At 40.9% G+C, this 16,150-nt stretch overlaps 1 gene segment (V, D, J or C); it reads left to right on the top strand.

The window, feature by feature from the left end:
• Positions 1-14,459: 14,459 nt before the first annotated feature.
• LOC132656227 (T-cell receptor alpha chain V region 2B4-like) lies at positions 14,460-15,109 on the top strand. The segment is given in 2 exon segments: positions 14,460-14,564; positions 14,760-15,109. Coding segments are annotated over 2 exon segments (399 nt in total).
• The last annotated feature ends 1,041 nt before the right edge of the window (positions 15,110-16,150 follow it).

Raw genomic sequence — 16,150 nt, 5'->3', positions numbered from 1 at the left:
AGTACCTTGGTGTAACCCTAACCAAACAAGTCAAAGACTTGTATGAAAAAAAATTCAAGTCTCTGAAGAAAGAATTAGAAGAAGATATGAGAAGATGGAAAGATCTCCCATGCTCATGGCTTGGCAGGATAAATATAATAAAAATGGCCATCTTACCAAAAGCAATCTACAGATTTAATGCAATTCCCATCAAATTGCCAACACAATTCTTTACAGACCTGGAAAGGAAAATTCTCAACTTCGTATGGAATAACAAGGAACCAAGAATTGCTAAAACAATCCTCTACAATAAAAGATCTTCTGGTGGTATCTCCATCCCTGATCTTAAGCTGTACTATAGAGCAACAGTTTTAAAAACTGCATGGTACTGGCATAGAAACAGAATGGTGGGTCAATGGAACCAAACAGAAGACCCAGAAATAAACCCACACACTTATGGACACCTGATTTTTGACGATGATGCCAAAACAATACAATGGAAAAAAGATAGCATCTTCAACAAATGGTGCTGGTCCAACTGGATGTCTACACGTAGAAAAATGAAAATAGACCCATACTTATCACCCTGCACAAAACTGAAGTCCAAGTGGATCAAAGACCTCAACATAAAACCAGAGACATTAAACCAGCTAGAAAAAAAAGTGGAGAATACCCTAGAACTCATTGGTACAGGAGAAAACTTCCTGAACAGAACACCAACAGCACAGGCTCTAAGAGCAACAATCAATAAATGGTACCTCATGAAATTGAAAAGCTTCTGTAAAGCAAAGGACACAGTCATCAAAACAAAGCCACTGCCTATAGATTGGGAAAGAATCATCACCAACCCTTTATCTGACAAAGGACTTATATCTAGTATATATAAAGAACTAAAGAAGCTGAAAAGCAGCAAACCAAGTAATCCACTTAAAAAAGGGGGAAAAGAGCTAAACAGAGAATTCTCGGGAGAGGAATATCGAATGGTAGAGAAGCTCTTAAAGAAATGTTCAACCTCATTAGCCATTAGGGAAATGCAAATCAAAACAACCCTGAGATTTCACCTTAAACCCATCAGAATGGCCAAGATCAAAAACTCAAGTGACAACACATGCTGGAGAGGTTGTGGAGAAAGGGGAACCCTTCTGCACTGTTGGTGGGAGTGTAAACTTGCACAACCACTCTGGAAATCAATCTGGCGCTTTCTCAGACAACTAGGAATAGTTCTTCCTCAAGATCCAGCCATACCATTCCTAGGCATATACCCAAAAGAGGCTTAAGTACACAAAAAGGACATTTGCTCAACCATGTTTGTAGCAGCTTTATTTGTAATAGCCAGAAGCTGGAAACAACCCAGATGCCCCTCAAATGAAGAATGGATGCAGAAACTGTGGTCCATCTATATAATGGAGTATTACTCAGCAATGAAAAATAAGGAAATCATGAAATTTTCTGGTAAATCGTGGGACCTGGAAAGGATCATCCTGAGTGAGTTGTCCCAGAAGCAAAAACACACACACGGTATATACTCACTCATATAAACATACAACATAGAATAAACCCATTAAAATCTGTACATCTAAACATACTAAGCAAAAGAGAGGACCCTAACTAAAATGTTCAATACCCATCCTGAAAGGCAAAGAGGATGGACATCTGAAGAAGAAGAAAACAGGAAACAACCTAGGAACCTGCTACAGAGGGCTTCTGAAAGCCAGAAGAAGAAAACAGGAAACAACCTAGGAACCTGCCACAGAAGGGCTCTGAAAGCCTCTGCCATGCAGACTGTGAAAGCAGATACTGAGCCTGATGGCCAACTGACAGGCAGAGTGAATGGAATTTTATGTAAGAAGTGGGAACTAGTAAGAGCTGGAGAGGACAGGAACTCCACAAGGAGAGCAACAGAACAAGAAAATTTGAACACAGGGAACTTCCCAGAGACTCATACTCCAACCAAGGACTATTCATGGAGATAACCTAGAACCCTGACATAGTAGCCACTTCTGATGAGAACTGATAGACTAAGATCAGAAAGAAGGAGAGGAGGAACTCCCCTATCGGTGGACTTGGGGAAGGGCATGCATGCAGAAAGGGGGGGGGGGTGGGGCCGGGAGGGGAGGAGGGAGGGGCTTATGGAGGGATACAAAATGAATAAAGTGTAATTAATAAAAGTTAAAAAAAAGAAGTGAATATAATTAAATCACTTCCTTCTTCCTTTTCCTTCCTCCAAATCCTCCCATGAATATACCCTTGCTTCCTTCTTCCTTTTCCTTCCTCCAAATCCTCCCTGAATGTACCCTTGCTTCCTTCCTCCTTTTCCTTCCTCCAAATCCTCCCGTGAATGTACCCTTGCTCTCTCAAAATCATAGTTTCTTTTTGTAGGTTATTATTACACCCACACACCCACACACACTTGCCTAACTACATGAATACAGATCTGCTCGTTCTGTTAAGTGTTACTTGTATAGGTATATAAATTCAGGGCTGATTATTTGCTGATGGTAACCAACTAGGGGCTCCATACCATGGAGGATTTTTTCTTACTCCCAGCACTTCTTACTTTCCTGGAGTTGTTTGTTTATGGTTGGGGCTTCGTGAGAATTCCTCTTTCCATGTTAGCTAGTCTATTGGTGTTGCACTTCTTCAGGTCTTTTTTAGGTTCAGAAAACAAGTGAGGTGGCCATTCATCATCAATATATTTCCAACATAACTCCTTCACTGAAGGCTCAGGAAACAACATGGAAGATGGAGTGTAAGGACTAAAGATGTTGGAGGACCAGGAAAGTTGATATGAAATTGTGTCTCTTACAAATGACAGGAAAATCTCACTCAAGGGATTTGATTTTGAAAGTATATGGTTAAAGATTACTCTTATGGCAGGTGGGCTGATTAAAACTATCTTCTTTTCCTTCTCTCTTTTTCTCTGTCTCTCTGTCTCTGCTGTGAATATTAGGCTCTTTCTACACTCACTAGTCATCTGAATGTGCAGGACTAATTAATTTCACAGGAGTTCATACTATTGAAGTAAATCATAGGTTTATTCACGTGTGTAAACAGAAGTGGTAATCAATGTCCATAAGTGAATATATCTTCTAACTTTCATGAACATGCAAGGCAGACCACTCTTGAGAGCCTTACCCCTTTCAGTTCAATGTTTCCAGTGCTTTGTGCTCACATCTCAAGACCTTTACTGCCAGGGTCCCAGTCCATTGGATTGGGATAGGAGAGCCAGACCCCACACAAGTCCATCACTTTCCGCCCAGAAACTCTGTCTTCAAGGTATCAGTCCCCACGGTCTTCCTCAGTAAGAGTGAGCCAGCTCTGATGTGATTCCACCCTTTCTGAACCCTCCGATTCATCACCTTGTAGCTTCAACTCAAGATACAGCATTCAGTGAGCTAAAACCTCATATCAAAGACACAACCATCACCCTATCTCTAGATGGAAGGCCTCATAGGAAAAACACAATAGTAATAAAAGCCAGCACAGTATGCTGCCTCCCCAAGTCATCAACTTGTTCTCGTCATCCCCAGTCAGAGCAATTTAGGTGAAACTGGAGACACTGAATAAAAAACTAACTGTGAAGATGACAGAAGAACCTACAAATTCCTGAAAAACACACTAAAAAAATTCATGGTGGACATAAATGAAATCTTGATTGATTCAAGAAAACACAAATAAGTGGCTGAATGAAATAATGTGGAATAGTCAGGATGTGAAAATTGAACTCAATAAATAATAAGAAATGTCAACACCAAAACAGTTTGATAACGGCTCAAGGAATTATAATTTCCCTAAAATAATTATATATAATATATGCACATGCATTATATATTTATAATATATACATATATTTTAGATACGTATATCTTAATATGTTATCTTCTTAAGATATCTATATTATTATTTTAATAATATAGATATAATATATATTATTATTTTAATAAGATATAATATGTATTATTATTTTAATAATATAGATATCTTAACAAGATAATATATAATATGTATATTAATACAATGATACTTATCAATAAAGGATTAATATGTATATTCCTTTATATCTAAATATACCCTTATCTTAAAGGACATTAAGCCACTTGGGTTGACAGTGTTCCCCACAAAAGCCATAGACTAACAAAAACCACAGTATCAGGCATGAGAAGCCTCTGTTTGAATGGCTAACCAGGGGAGTTTGTTCATGTGACTTCCAAAACAATATAGATTATTGATGTAGGCCTTGGTTGACTCTCAGGGTTGAGGATGAGCTATTGTTAAAGACACCCCATACTTTGTACTCGGGACTTGAAAGATTCTTCCTGGATCTGACCTGAAGAGCCCTTTCCTGTGGTCTAGCTCTTATGATTTCAGAAAATACTAATGCAAGCTTGCAAGAGACAAACCTACTTAATTAACCAGTGCAAGACCTGTGAACCATGACAATTACCAGTATGGCAACATAACCATAAAGATGAAATAAATGGCATTCACAGGAGACTGGCAACCAGTTGCTATCTAATTTGAAGTTAAGGTCCACTCTTGAGGGAAATCATGCCTAGTCCTGGAAACCTAGCCAGCTTCCTGGGACTGATGGTAACATAGACCTTAGAAAATAGTTTACTACCACTGCTTTATCAGATGAGCATAAGTTCTTACTACAATCTAAATCTTATCTTTATATGCACAGCTAAGTGTAGTTACTTCTTTTCATCAAAGAAACCTCTCTTTACAGAAAAGGGAGACCATTGCAAACAAACAAACAAAACCCACAACTGAACACAAAGCAATGATCAAAGGATTGTGGCATGTCCAGTCCCAATAGATGCACCTACATCACAGTTCCCTATAGTTTAGGGAACATGAACAAAGAGGGGCTGAAAGATTGCAAGAGGCAGAGTACCAGAAAGTCTTCTCTGGAACAGTTTTGCCTAGAAATGGCTGCATAAACAACACCTGACTGATGCCAGTCTCAAAGATGTGTTATTCAAGACAGGGAAGATTTTCTCATGGTCCCACCTCAAACGAAAAACAAGCAACTAATGATTGCTGGGAGAGGAGAATTAGCCACTCCCAGGAACAAAACCTTTATTGGTTTTCAAGTGCAGGATGGTCATTCCTCACATAAAAACAACAAAATGGACTTGGCATGTTTTATTTCTATATGCTTGTTTATACATGCACACATAGAAAGCACACACACGACATGTTTGTAACAATAATAATAAAAGAAAATGCTGTCAATTTGAGAGTTGGAGGACACAGGAGAGGTTTGAGAAAGTTCAAATTTGAGAAGCTTGAGAGATGAAAAGGAGAGTGAAGTCGTATAATTTTATTTCAATTAAGAACCTATTTTTTAAAGTGAATTGAAGCTAGAGGTGAAAAGCTTAAAAACTGCATAAAAATTCAGCGTATTTATTCATAGGTAACACTTAAAATGTTTAATTTTTAATGTTTTTCACCAGAAGTTACATAGAAATATACTACTGTAGAAGCTTCCCAAAAATCTGCATACCCACACACCAAAAAAGAGTTAAGATGGAGTTACCATATAAGTGGGGGAAATGCCCCTGCTAGGCAGTGCAGGCTAACAAACTAAAAGACCCTTGGTAAAAATGGTTTATCCTTGGTTGGGGTATCAGTCTCTGCAGGGTCCCCAGGGCTTGGTTTCCTTTTGAAGCTCCTTCCCCTCCAGGTCTTTTTAAGTTTGTCTAAGAGTCTCAGCCTCTGCTTTGACACCTCAATCAGTAGAGTCTTTCAGAGGTTGTCTATGGTAGGTTCCTGTCCTGTTCTCTGTCTTCTCCTGCTTCCAATGTCTATCGCAATTAACCTTTTGAATGAGGATTGAGCATCTTTCCTAGGGTCTTCCTTGTTGTTTAGCTTCTTTAGGAATATAGATTTTAGTATGTTTATCCTATATTATATGGGTAATAGCCACTTATGAGTCAGTATACACCATTCGTATCTTTCTGCTCCTGGGTTCCCTCACTCAAGATGACCTTTTCTAGTTACCACAACAAAGGACAATGCATGGAGAGGACTTAAAATCCTGGCTCAGAAGTAGCCCATAGGCTCAGTCTCCAAGTGGGGTCACTAATAAGGGGAGTAGAGGTTTTCTCTAGCATGAACTCAGTGCAGGCTCTCTGATCACCTCCCCACAGCCTTGCCAGGCCACAGAGGAAGACAATTCAACCAGTCCTGATGAGACCTGATAGGCTAGGGTCAAACAGAAGGGGAGGAAGACCTCCCCTACCTCTGGACTGTGGGAAGGGCATAGGGTGAGAAGAGGGAGGGAGGGTAGGATTGGGAGGAGATAAGAGGGGTACACAGCCCTGATACAAAATGAATAAATTGTTTATTACTTTATTTTTTTATCAGTTACATTTTATTAACTCTGTATCCCAGCCGTGTCCCGATCCCACATTCCCTCCCAGTCCCTCCCTCCTTCCCTCATCTCCACCGTGCCCCTTTCCAAGTCCACTGATGGGGGGACCTCCTCCCCATTCATCTGATCCTGTTTTATCAGGTATCTTCAGGACTGGTTCCAAAGCCCTCCTCTGTGGCCTAACAGGACTGCTCCTCCCTTCGGGGGTGGGGAGACCCAAGAGCCAGTCATTGAGTTCCTGTTAGAAATAGTCCTTGTTCCCCTCACTTTGGGAAACCAATTGGTTACTGAGCTACCACAGGCTACATCTGAGTGGAGGTTCTAGCAGTGTTTTCAAAGCAAAGACTCATGACCAAACCTTTGGCAGAGTACAGGGAATCATAAGAAAGAAGGGGAGTTAGTCTGATGGGAAAGGATAGGAGCTCCACAAGGACCAAATATATCTGGGCACAGGGTCTTTTCTGAGACTGACATTCAACCAAGGACCATGTATGGATATAACCTAAAATGAATAAATTGTAATAAATGATAATAATAATAATAAATTTAAAAAAAGAATGAGTTATCCTGGACTTCTTGTCCACTGAGGTCCCAAAGACTCTCAACAGAGTACAGACAATTGCCAATGCTTTTGTTTTCACTCCAGAACTTAGCAATCAATCTCTACTGCTGAACACACCAAACTTGAGTCATGGAACATGGAGAAATCAACATGGCACTGACCTGGAAACTTCATCCCTACTGGCTAGCTTTCACAGTGCTGGAAGGGGATATTAATCCTACTGGAGTGGAAAAGAAATCATCAATATTACTTAACTGCAACCCCAACCCTGGGAGCTACAATAGTGACTGGCCTGGCAAGAGATGTCCACTGGGTCAGTGTTAGCACAAACATATTGAGACACTTTCTTACTTGATTTAAGTCCTTCTCCTTAAGATGAAACTCATACTTCAATACCCAAAATGGTTCTGAACCAAAAGAATAATGACAAGAGGGATCACCATATCTAACACTAAGCTATACTACAGTCACGGTAATGCAATCATCATGTCAATGTTGTGAAAGTAGACATGTCAATCTGATGGGCACACTTTATAAATTAAGGTTCCTCTTTCCAAATAACTCTAACTTGTTTCGACTTAACAAAACAAAACAACCCTACTGGCACATGAAGCCACTAGAAATTAGAATCTAGGATCCCCAGAAAGCTAAAAAATGAATCCAACACATTACACAGACACACAACTCAGGGATATTTGCCCAAAAGTCTCTATATCCACCCTGTTAGAGATAATTGCTCTTCCAGTTCACTGACATTTCAATCATAATGACTCGGAAATGGAAACAGTCTTGGCGATTACCAACTGATGAATGGATAATGGTGTGGTACAGTACATAATGCAATTTTTTTCTGCTCTAAAGAGTAACGAAATTGGGGTTAGAGTGGTGGCTTGGCAGGTAAGAACAGTTTCTTCTCTTGCAGATGACTTGGAGTTCTGTTTGCAAAGTCAGCTAAAAAGGTGTCTGTAAGTCCACCTCTAAAGAATTTGAGGCTCTCCTCTGGCCTCCATGGGCACTGAACAGATGTGAACCACAGACACACATGCAGGCAAAATATCTATACACACTCAATAGTTTCTAAAGTAAAAAATTAAATCATGAAATTTGCCCACACATGATCAAGGCAATAAGCATTGTAGGATGGGTGAAAGAGCTGCTGATATGACCCCAATAGTAGCTGGAAGATATAGACCATTGATAAATGCAGGGAGAGACAGAGTCAGTTTTCTCCAGGAATGTGTGTCCTGGCAGGTTGTCTGTCCTCCAGTCAATGGTCCTATACTCATGTATATAAGGGCAGCTATAATTGATTCCAGAGTATTAGAAAGAACAAAACGAAAAGGAGAGAATAGAAGTGCAGAAGAGCATCAAAAAGTGAGATCTGAGAAAATTTGATGGAGGAAGCATGGTGTGGATATGATCTAAATATATTATGAATATATGAAAAAACAGATAAAATAAAATTTTAGAAGAGGAATGAACACTGACAAATCAGAAAGTGTCAATAAATGTTTCTATATTTTTAAACTTTTTTCTAAAGGATAAAACAGGGTATTTCAAGAGATAAAAGGGTGCCCATTACTTAAGGATAATCCCTACAAAAGCTGCTTTGTTCTTCTGGGCTGAAATGGAATAGCACTTTGATGGTTAGTATAAAGTTGTCAATTCAGCGGACTCTAGACCCACCTGGGAAAGTATGCCCTACAAAGCCATGCTTTGGGCCAGCATACTGCTTTAAGCTTTCTTCTTCACTGCCAAATATTTGCCAAGGAGGTGTTGCTGCCATCGTGTGCTCCTGCCATGCCTCCTCTGGTTTTCAAATGTACTAAGAAACAGCTGTTATGCTGTGTCAAGTGCACTGTACCTTTGAAGATCATGATTTATCTGTTTGCATTTTCCCATGCATTCTATTCCTTATGCAGTTGTCAGTGGGCAAGGGAAGAGTCTGATGAGATAATATTTAGTGAATGCTGATTTCATGTCTTTTGGGTAGAAAGGTCTGATAGAATGCTGGCTCTCAGCTACCAGTATGTGCAAAGATGTGAAGTATGTTGTAGGACAAAGGAAGAACACAAATTTCCTGTGCGTAGTTCTCTGAATACCCATTTAAGCTTTTGGTTTAGATGAGCCTCTGATACTTTGCCAGTTAGGTTACAATTAGAGACATGAAGAAAAGCTCAAGGGGAGATGTATGCATTCATAACTTTCAGAGACTGGGGCTTTTTCATAGAAGGAGAGGAACAATAGAATTTAGAATATTTAGTGTGTGTCAAGAAAAATAACTCCTCTCCCAGCAGCTATGACATGCTAGTTTCTCTCAGCTAGGGATGGTAATCAGTGCCCCTTCTCATCTTTGTCTGTATTGAGCTGGCACAGGTTTTATGCATGCTACCACGACTGCTGTAAGTTCAAATGAGCCTTACTTTGTTCAGAAAACACTGTTTCCTGAAAACACCATCTCTGGCAATCCTTCCATTCCCTTCTCAGTGTAGAACCCTGAGCCTTTATGGAACACTGTAGGATATAGATGTTCTTTTTGGGACTGAGCACCCCAAAGTCTTTTATTTTCTGCACATTGACCACTTGTGGATCTCTATGTTAATTGCTATCTACTGTGAGAACCTTCTCTAATGAGGTTCTGAGATGTACTGATTTGTACCGACATGATAGAGCAACATGTCATTAAGCCTCAAAAAGGCCAAGTCCACTTACTTAGCAATACTACTAGATTCTCTCCAGGTACTATGACCTACCTCGTTACATGTTCTTGACCTCATTGAGAGTTACAGGTATGGTTCTATCTTCCTTAAATTCAATCAGATCCAGTGGGCATGTTTTACAAGAAATTTTTCTGCACATTGGGTTTTGCTTAAATAAAAAGTAGAAGGTAAAATGTGGACTCTGCTTGGAGATTCCCATCAGAGTATACAGAAAGCAAGAATGTAGAAAGTCTCTGCATCTATGAGCAGACATTGCTTTAGTTGAGATTTGAGTAGCCTGGCTTTTTGATGGATAAATCTTTTTAAAAAAATATTATTACGGTTTATTCACTTTGTATCCCACCTGTAGCCTCCTCAAACATTTCCTCCCATTCCTACCTCCCTGTTCTCTCCCCCCTGTGTCCCTTCCCTGGTTCACTGATAGGGGAGGTTCTCGTTCCCTACTCTCTGACTCTAGCCTATCAGGTCTCATCAGGACTGCTTGGATCCTCTTTCTCTGTGGCCTAGTAAGGCCACCTAGCCAGAGAGAGGTGATCAAAGAGCAGGCAAAGAGTTCATGCCAGAGACTGCCCCTCTTCCCCTTACTAGGGAATCACACATGGAGTCTGAGCTGCCCATGGGCTACGTCTGAGCAGGGGGTCTAGGTCCTCTCCATGCATGGTTTTCATTTTCTAAGGGTAAGAAGGTGGTCCAGTTTCTAGTGTCACTGCCTACCCTTCACAGTGCTACTATTCCCACGTCAGATAGCACATCCTTAGCCTGCCTCTTCTGATCACAATGGCTAAGGGATCTCAGGAGGATATTATTATTCTAGTAGCCAAGAATATTGTTGTAGATGTCCACTGGACCCACTGTGGACCCTCTATCCTGGGATAATGAGCACCTTTTATTCTCAATTTGAACCCCCCTGTCTTACCAGGGGTAACTTCAGGTTTCTCCCTATTGAGGATTCAGTCTTTCTGAGACAGCTTTGTAGATGTAGTTAAGAAAGTAGATATTAATGTCTAGTTCTTGCTGAAAAATGTGCAAATACTGAGAAAATAGCAATGGTATGAATGCAGGCCTAGAGAGCATCTGGAACCTTGTTGAGTGAGTCTGAACATCTAAGTGTCCTGTGACCTGTTTCAGTTGGATGAGTGTAGACCCAGAAGCAAGTCACAGTTGTGAAGTTTGTATCCCTTAAACACTCGTCTGGGAACCAGCTGGGAACATTTTAGGCATCAGAAGCAAACCTGTGAGGGAAGGCCAACCCTGCCCATCAGTGTAGGTGCTATTTTTTAAACTATTTTATTTGCGTTCCTTAAGCCTCTACCTTCCTTCCAATCCCCAACCCTAAGTAGGAGAGAATGAGCAGGGAAAGGAATGTAGACCTCTTCACACTTAATTCCTATGGCAACTCCAATCTTCGTAGCCAGGGTATACAGCAGTTCAGCAAACTGGCAAGCCAGCAAACAGCAAACGCAGCAGCAGCCTTTTTCCTCCTTGGACTCCATTTTCTCTCAGTGCTCTAGCATTTATACCCTCTCAGAGTTTTCACAATTAAATTCTCTGTAGCTGGCAAAGAACACCCCCCTCTCTGAGCCCATAAGAGGCAATCATAGTTAACAGGCATGAACAAACTGAAAGCAGCCCCATATCCCACACTTGGGGGTAAAACAAAAACATATTCACATAATATCAGTGAATTGTTAAAGAGAGCAAAACTGTGTCTGATAATGAGTTAATTCAAATCATTTGCGAAGGGGGGTGGCTAATAGACTGAAGCCTACCAGCTTCCATTCTCCATCTGGCTCTCTCATCATCTCTGTGAACATGGATAAGTTACTAATCACTATAAGCATTTTTCTGGGTGCAGTAAACTCAGTAAATGGGGCTTGTGATGCCTTTCTTGGCATCTGTGGCTGATTTTCTTTTGCCAAAGGGTATGGTCATAATATCCTCTGGGATGCTTTTCATGCAGGAGAGGGAAGAAGAGTTCGGACCCACCTATGTTCTTGAGCCTTTTCATTAGCCTACCCTAAAGAAAAACAGAGAATTTTAAGATTTTCACATTTTCTGCCCCTTTTGGCGGCACAAATTGATTACAGTCTTCCCACTTGATCATTACAAGCCTAGGTAGGGAAGATCCAAGAATAGACATCAGTTAGAGAGAGAGAGAGAGCGCGCAAGATTTCTGTTGGCTTGATCCTCCAAAGTCACAGGTGTTCACTTTCACCTACCCAGAACCTTCTGCACTTGCCAATTCCTATTCCCAGTGCTCAACTCAATACTTGACAAGAAACTGCTGGGTTCAGTTTGGAGAGAAACAGATGCCTTATACATGGACATTAAATTGTCCTGTGCTGTTTGAGCTCATTGAGAAGTAGGCTCTGAAGATGGAAATTGGCCCTCCCACTTCAGATACAAGCATATTTATCTCAAAATGTTATCTCAAGCTCTCTTTCCTGAATGAGACTTGTTTTCCAACTCTCTAACATGGAGAAAATAGGACAACAACAACAAACCAGTCGAAGGGTATAGGCATTGTGAGTGTTATTGATTTCATGGTATAAAGCTCTATTTCTATCTGCACATTCAAAATCAAAAGCACTGATACAGTAGATTGTTCCGCATACTGTGGTCTGTCCTGTCCTGTGTTTTCTATAAGGTTAACCTTGGAACTTCTCAAACCACATACTATGACAGGATCTACACAGGTTGTATTATGTTTAGATTAAACCATCTCTTATAAAGCTGATGTTAATAGTACTATCTTCCAGGCCAAATGACTTGGACATCAGCTGTGCCTACCCTGAAAAGATCATCACAGCTAGGCCTGTTGACTGTTCATTTATTACTGTTATTTTACAAAATAAGATGGAACAGAAATGACTAGAAAGGAAACTGGAAATCGTAAGCAAATTACAAGGGTCTAAGCAAATTTTAAGATGTATGAAAAAGGTCAAAGTTCAACATATTGTTGGCTTAAATCAATAGAGTTATTTGTCTACTTTCCACAACAACTATGAGGACCATCTTAAAGAACAAAAATGCATGTATTATCAAAGTTCAATCTTTATCTTTTTAATTTTTATTTTTATATTAACTACAGTTTATTCACTCTGGATCCCAGCTGTAGTCCCCTCCCTGAATCCCTCCCAATCTTACCCTCCCTTCCTCATCTCCTCCCATGCCTCTCTCCAAGTCCACTGCTACGGGAGGTTCTCCTCCCCTCCTTCTGACCCTAGCCTATCAGATCTAATCAGGACTGGCTGCATTGTCTTCCTCTGTGGCCTGGTAAGGCTGCTCCCCCATCAGAGGGAGGTGATCAAAGAGCCAGCCACTGAGCTCATGTCAGAGACAGTCCCTGTTCCCCTTCATAGGGTACCCACTTGGATACTGAGCTGCTCTGAGCTACATTTGTGCAGGGGTTTTAGGTTATCTCCATGAATGGTTCTTGGCTGGAGCACAAGTGTTGTAGGCGACTATTAATATTTCTATTGTTTTATCTTCTTGTAATGCTGCTGTTAATCCTCTGCAGCTGTATAACCAAATCACCACACAGAGACTGGGTTTTTAGTTAACCTAGAACACAATGCTGGGCAATATTTACTCCCTCCTAAACCTCCAAGCCCTCAGTTTCCTAACATTTAGATTTCCCACATTATACTTGGTTTTTGTGAAATCTTGAGTCTGGTTCATGCTTCAAGTCCTCGAAGCTCTCTCCTCCTGCTCTGCTCTCCTCAAGATCCTCTCTCACTCCTCCTCCTCCCACTCCTTCCTGCTCTCTAGCTCCTCCCCTCTTTCCTGTCCTCTGGCTCCTCCCATCGCACAACATTGTATCTAGTTGCTTTATTTGTGTTCTGTTTATACAAGAGTTGAGACGGGATGCTTATAGTGAGTATCACAATGCAATATCCAGATTGAAACCAGAGAGTTGGGGGTGGGGAAATAAGCATTTGAATTAATAAGGGTAAGGTATATACATTTTAAAAGAACATTATACCAACACATTAAGTCTCAGAAAAGACCCCTGGGCCCAGATTTCCTGGTTCTGTTGCTCTTCTTGTGGAGCTCCTGTCCTCTCCAGGTCTTTCTATCTCCTCATTCTTTTATAAAATTCCCTGCACTCTGCTCAAAGTTGGGCTATGAGTCTCAGCATCTACTTTGATACCTTTTTGGGTAGAGTCTTTTAGAGTCCCTCTGTGGTAGGCTCCTGTCCTGTTCCCTGTTTTCTCCCTTTCCCGAAGTCTATCCCATTTGCCTCTCTGAGGGAGGATTGGTCATCTTACCCAGGGTCCTCCTTCTTGCTTAGCTTCTTTAAGTGTATAGATTTTAGTAGTTTATCCTATATTATATATCTAATATCCACTATAAGTGAGTATATACCATGTGTGTGTTTCTGCCTCTGGGATACCTCACTCAGGATGATCTTTTTCTAGATCTTTATCTAAATATACCACAGTAGTTAGAAGTACAGACTGGTGCAACTAACTTTCTGTTTGTTCAATAACCATCCTTGAAGTGTATTCTAATGTGTTCAGAGAGATTAAACTAGAAAATATTTCCTCTCTTCCCCTCTACCATCAACTCGGTTTCAGATGGTAAGAAGAGTCTGTGCTTACAATATTTCTTTGACACTAAGGTGAATCCACAGGATGGCAGTCTCCTCTCAAAGACCCAGAGGTGATTTGTCATGTGGTTCTTTGGGTGTTGGTGGAACTTGGGTGGGGCTCAGAGGGAGGAAGAGGACTTTTGATGTAGCCCTCCTTCTTTCTAATTGGATGAACCATCTGAGGTTTTTCTTTTTATGCATCTTTGAGCATAAGAATTTAAACTGCCTGAATGCCACTTTTTCTGTGATGCTTGAAGTAAGAATCTTCTGCAGAAACAATAATGTCCCCTTTAAGGGTTTCACTAGTGGTCCTCTGGCTTCAACTGAGTGGTGAGTTTGACTATGCTTATGGGAACATAAAAATATAATATATGAAGATGTTGCCTATTTGAGGCTGGAGAGTAGAAATATTGGTGTTCTCATACTGTAACAAAAGTAGGCAGGAGGCCTAGGGAAAGGCATTCTGGAGTGTTAGCATCCCTATGCCTCCAGTCCTGTTTGTCTGACCTTTGTCTTTCTGCACAGGGGTGAGCGGCCAGCAGAAGGTGCAGCAGAACCCAGAATTCCTCAGTGTCCCAGAGGGAGCCATGGCCTCTCTCAACTGCACTTTCAGTGATAGTGCTTCTCAGACCTTCTGGTGGTACAGACAACATTCCGGGAAAGGCCCCCAGGCGGTGATGTCCATCTTCTCCAATGGTGACAAGGAAGAAGGCAGATTCACAGCTCACCTCAATAGAGCCAGTCTGCATGTTTCTCTGCACATCAGAGACTCCCAGCCCAGTGACTCTGCTGTCTACCTCTGTGCAGTGAGCACACAGTGCTCCCCGGGCACCTGCAGCCTGCACACAAACATACTGGGCCACAGCAAGGTCTGAGCTAAAATGCAGAACAAACATAAGGTGGAGAAATTCCGATTATTCTCCTTGTCCCCCATATACAATGGGAATTAAGAGCCACAGTAGGAGAGTTTGACTTATAGGGGAAATACTTTATTATTCTGAGAATGTGTGATACACATACTGGTGTGGCTGAAATATTTTTCACTTAAATTTAATTGAAAACATTTCATATACAATCTTCTGATTATGGTTTTTCCTTCCCCCATTTTCTTCCAGATCCTTCCCACCTCCCCACACAAGAAATACTACACTTGCTATCTCTCTCTGTCTTTAGATGACAAACAGGAAAATAAAAATTTTAGAAGAAAGGAGAAACACACAAACACAAATAAAAACAAAAACCATAAAAACACAAATTTGGAAACTGTAATATATAAGCAAAGAACAAAAAATATTTTTTAAATGCCCAAACAAAGCAATCTGAGACAAAAAAAAATCTGCAAAACTACCACTGAGTTAGTTTTGGGTTGGCTAGGAGTGTAGCGTATTACCAAGTGTGGTTTGTGTACCCAGTGAGACTCTGTTGGAGAAATTTAATTTTTCCTTTGCAAGCACATGTCAATTCGAGGTATCTTCTTGGTTAGGGATGGCAGCCTTTGTCCACGTCCCACTCTCAGCCCTGAACCTGTGCAGACCCTGCACATGCTGCCGCAGTCTCCCGAGTTCATACATGAACAAGCCCTGTTGTCATCCATCTGCTATGGCTCTTATGCTCTATCCATTTCCTCTTGTACAGGGTTCCCTGTGAACTGGCTGGAGCGATTCGATGAAGATGGTCCATTTAAGATTAAGTCTTCCAAAAACCTTTCAGTCTCATATATTTTTCAGTTGTGGATTTCCGTATTATTTTCTATCTACTCTAAGAGGAAGTTTCTGTGGTGATAGCTGAGTGAGATACCGATCTAGGAGAACAGCAAAGTGTCATTAAGAGTCATTTTGTTGTTATGTTCCATTAACAGAACAATAGTATTTGGTTTTCCCCTGGGCCCATGGTCTATCCAAACTAAGGTTCACTGA

This window comes from Meriones unguiculatus, chromosome 9 (assembly GCF_030254825.1).
Source record: "Meriones unguiculatus strain TT.TT164.6M chromosome 9, Bangor_MerUng_6.1, whole genome shotgun sequence".
NCBI lineage: Eukaryota > Metazoa > Chordata > Mammalia > Rodentia > Muridae > Meriones > Meriones unguiculatus.
Note: the sequence above shows the minus strand (reverse complement) of the source record. Positions and strands in the feature narration are given on the sequence as shown.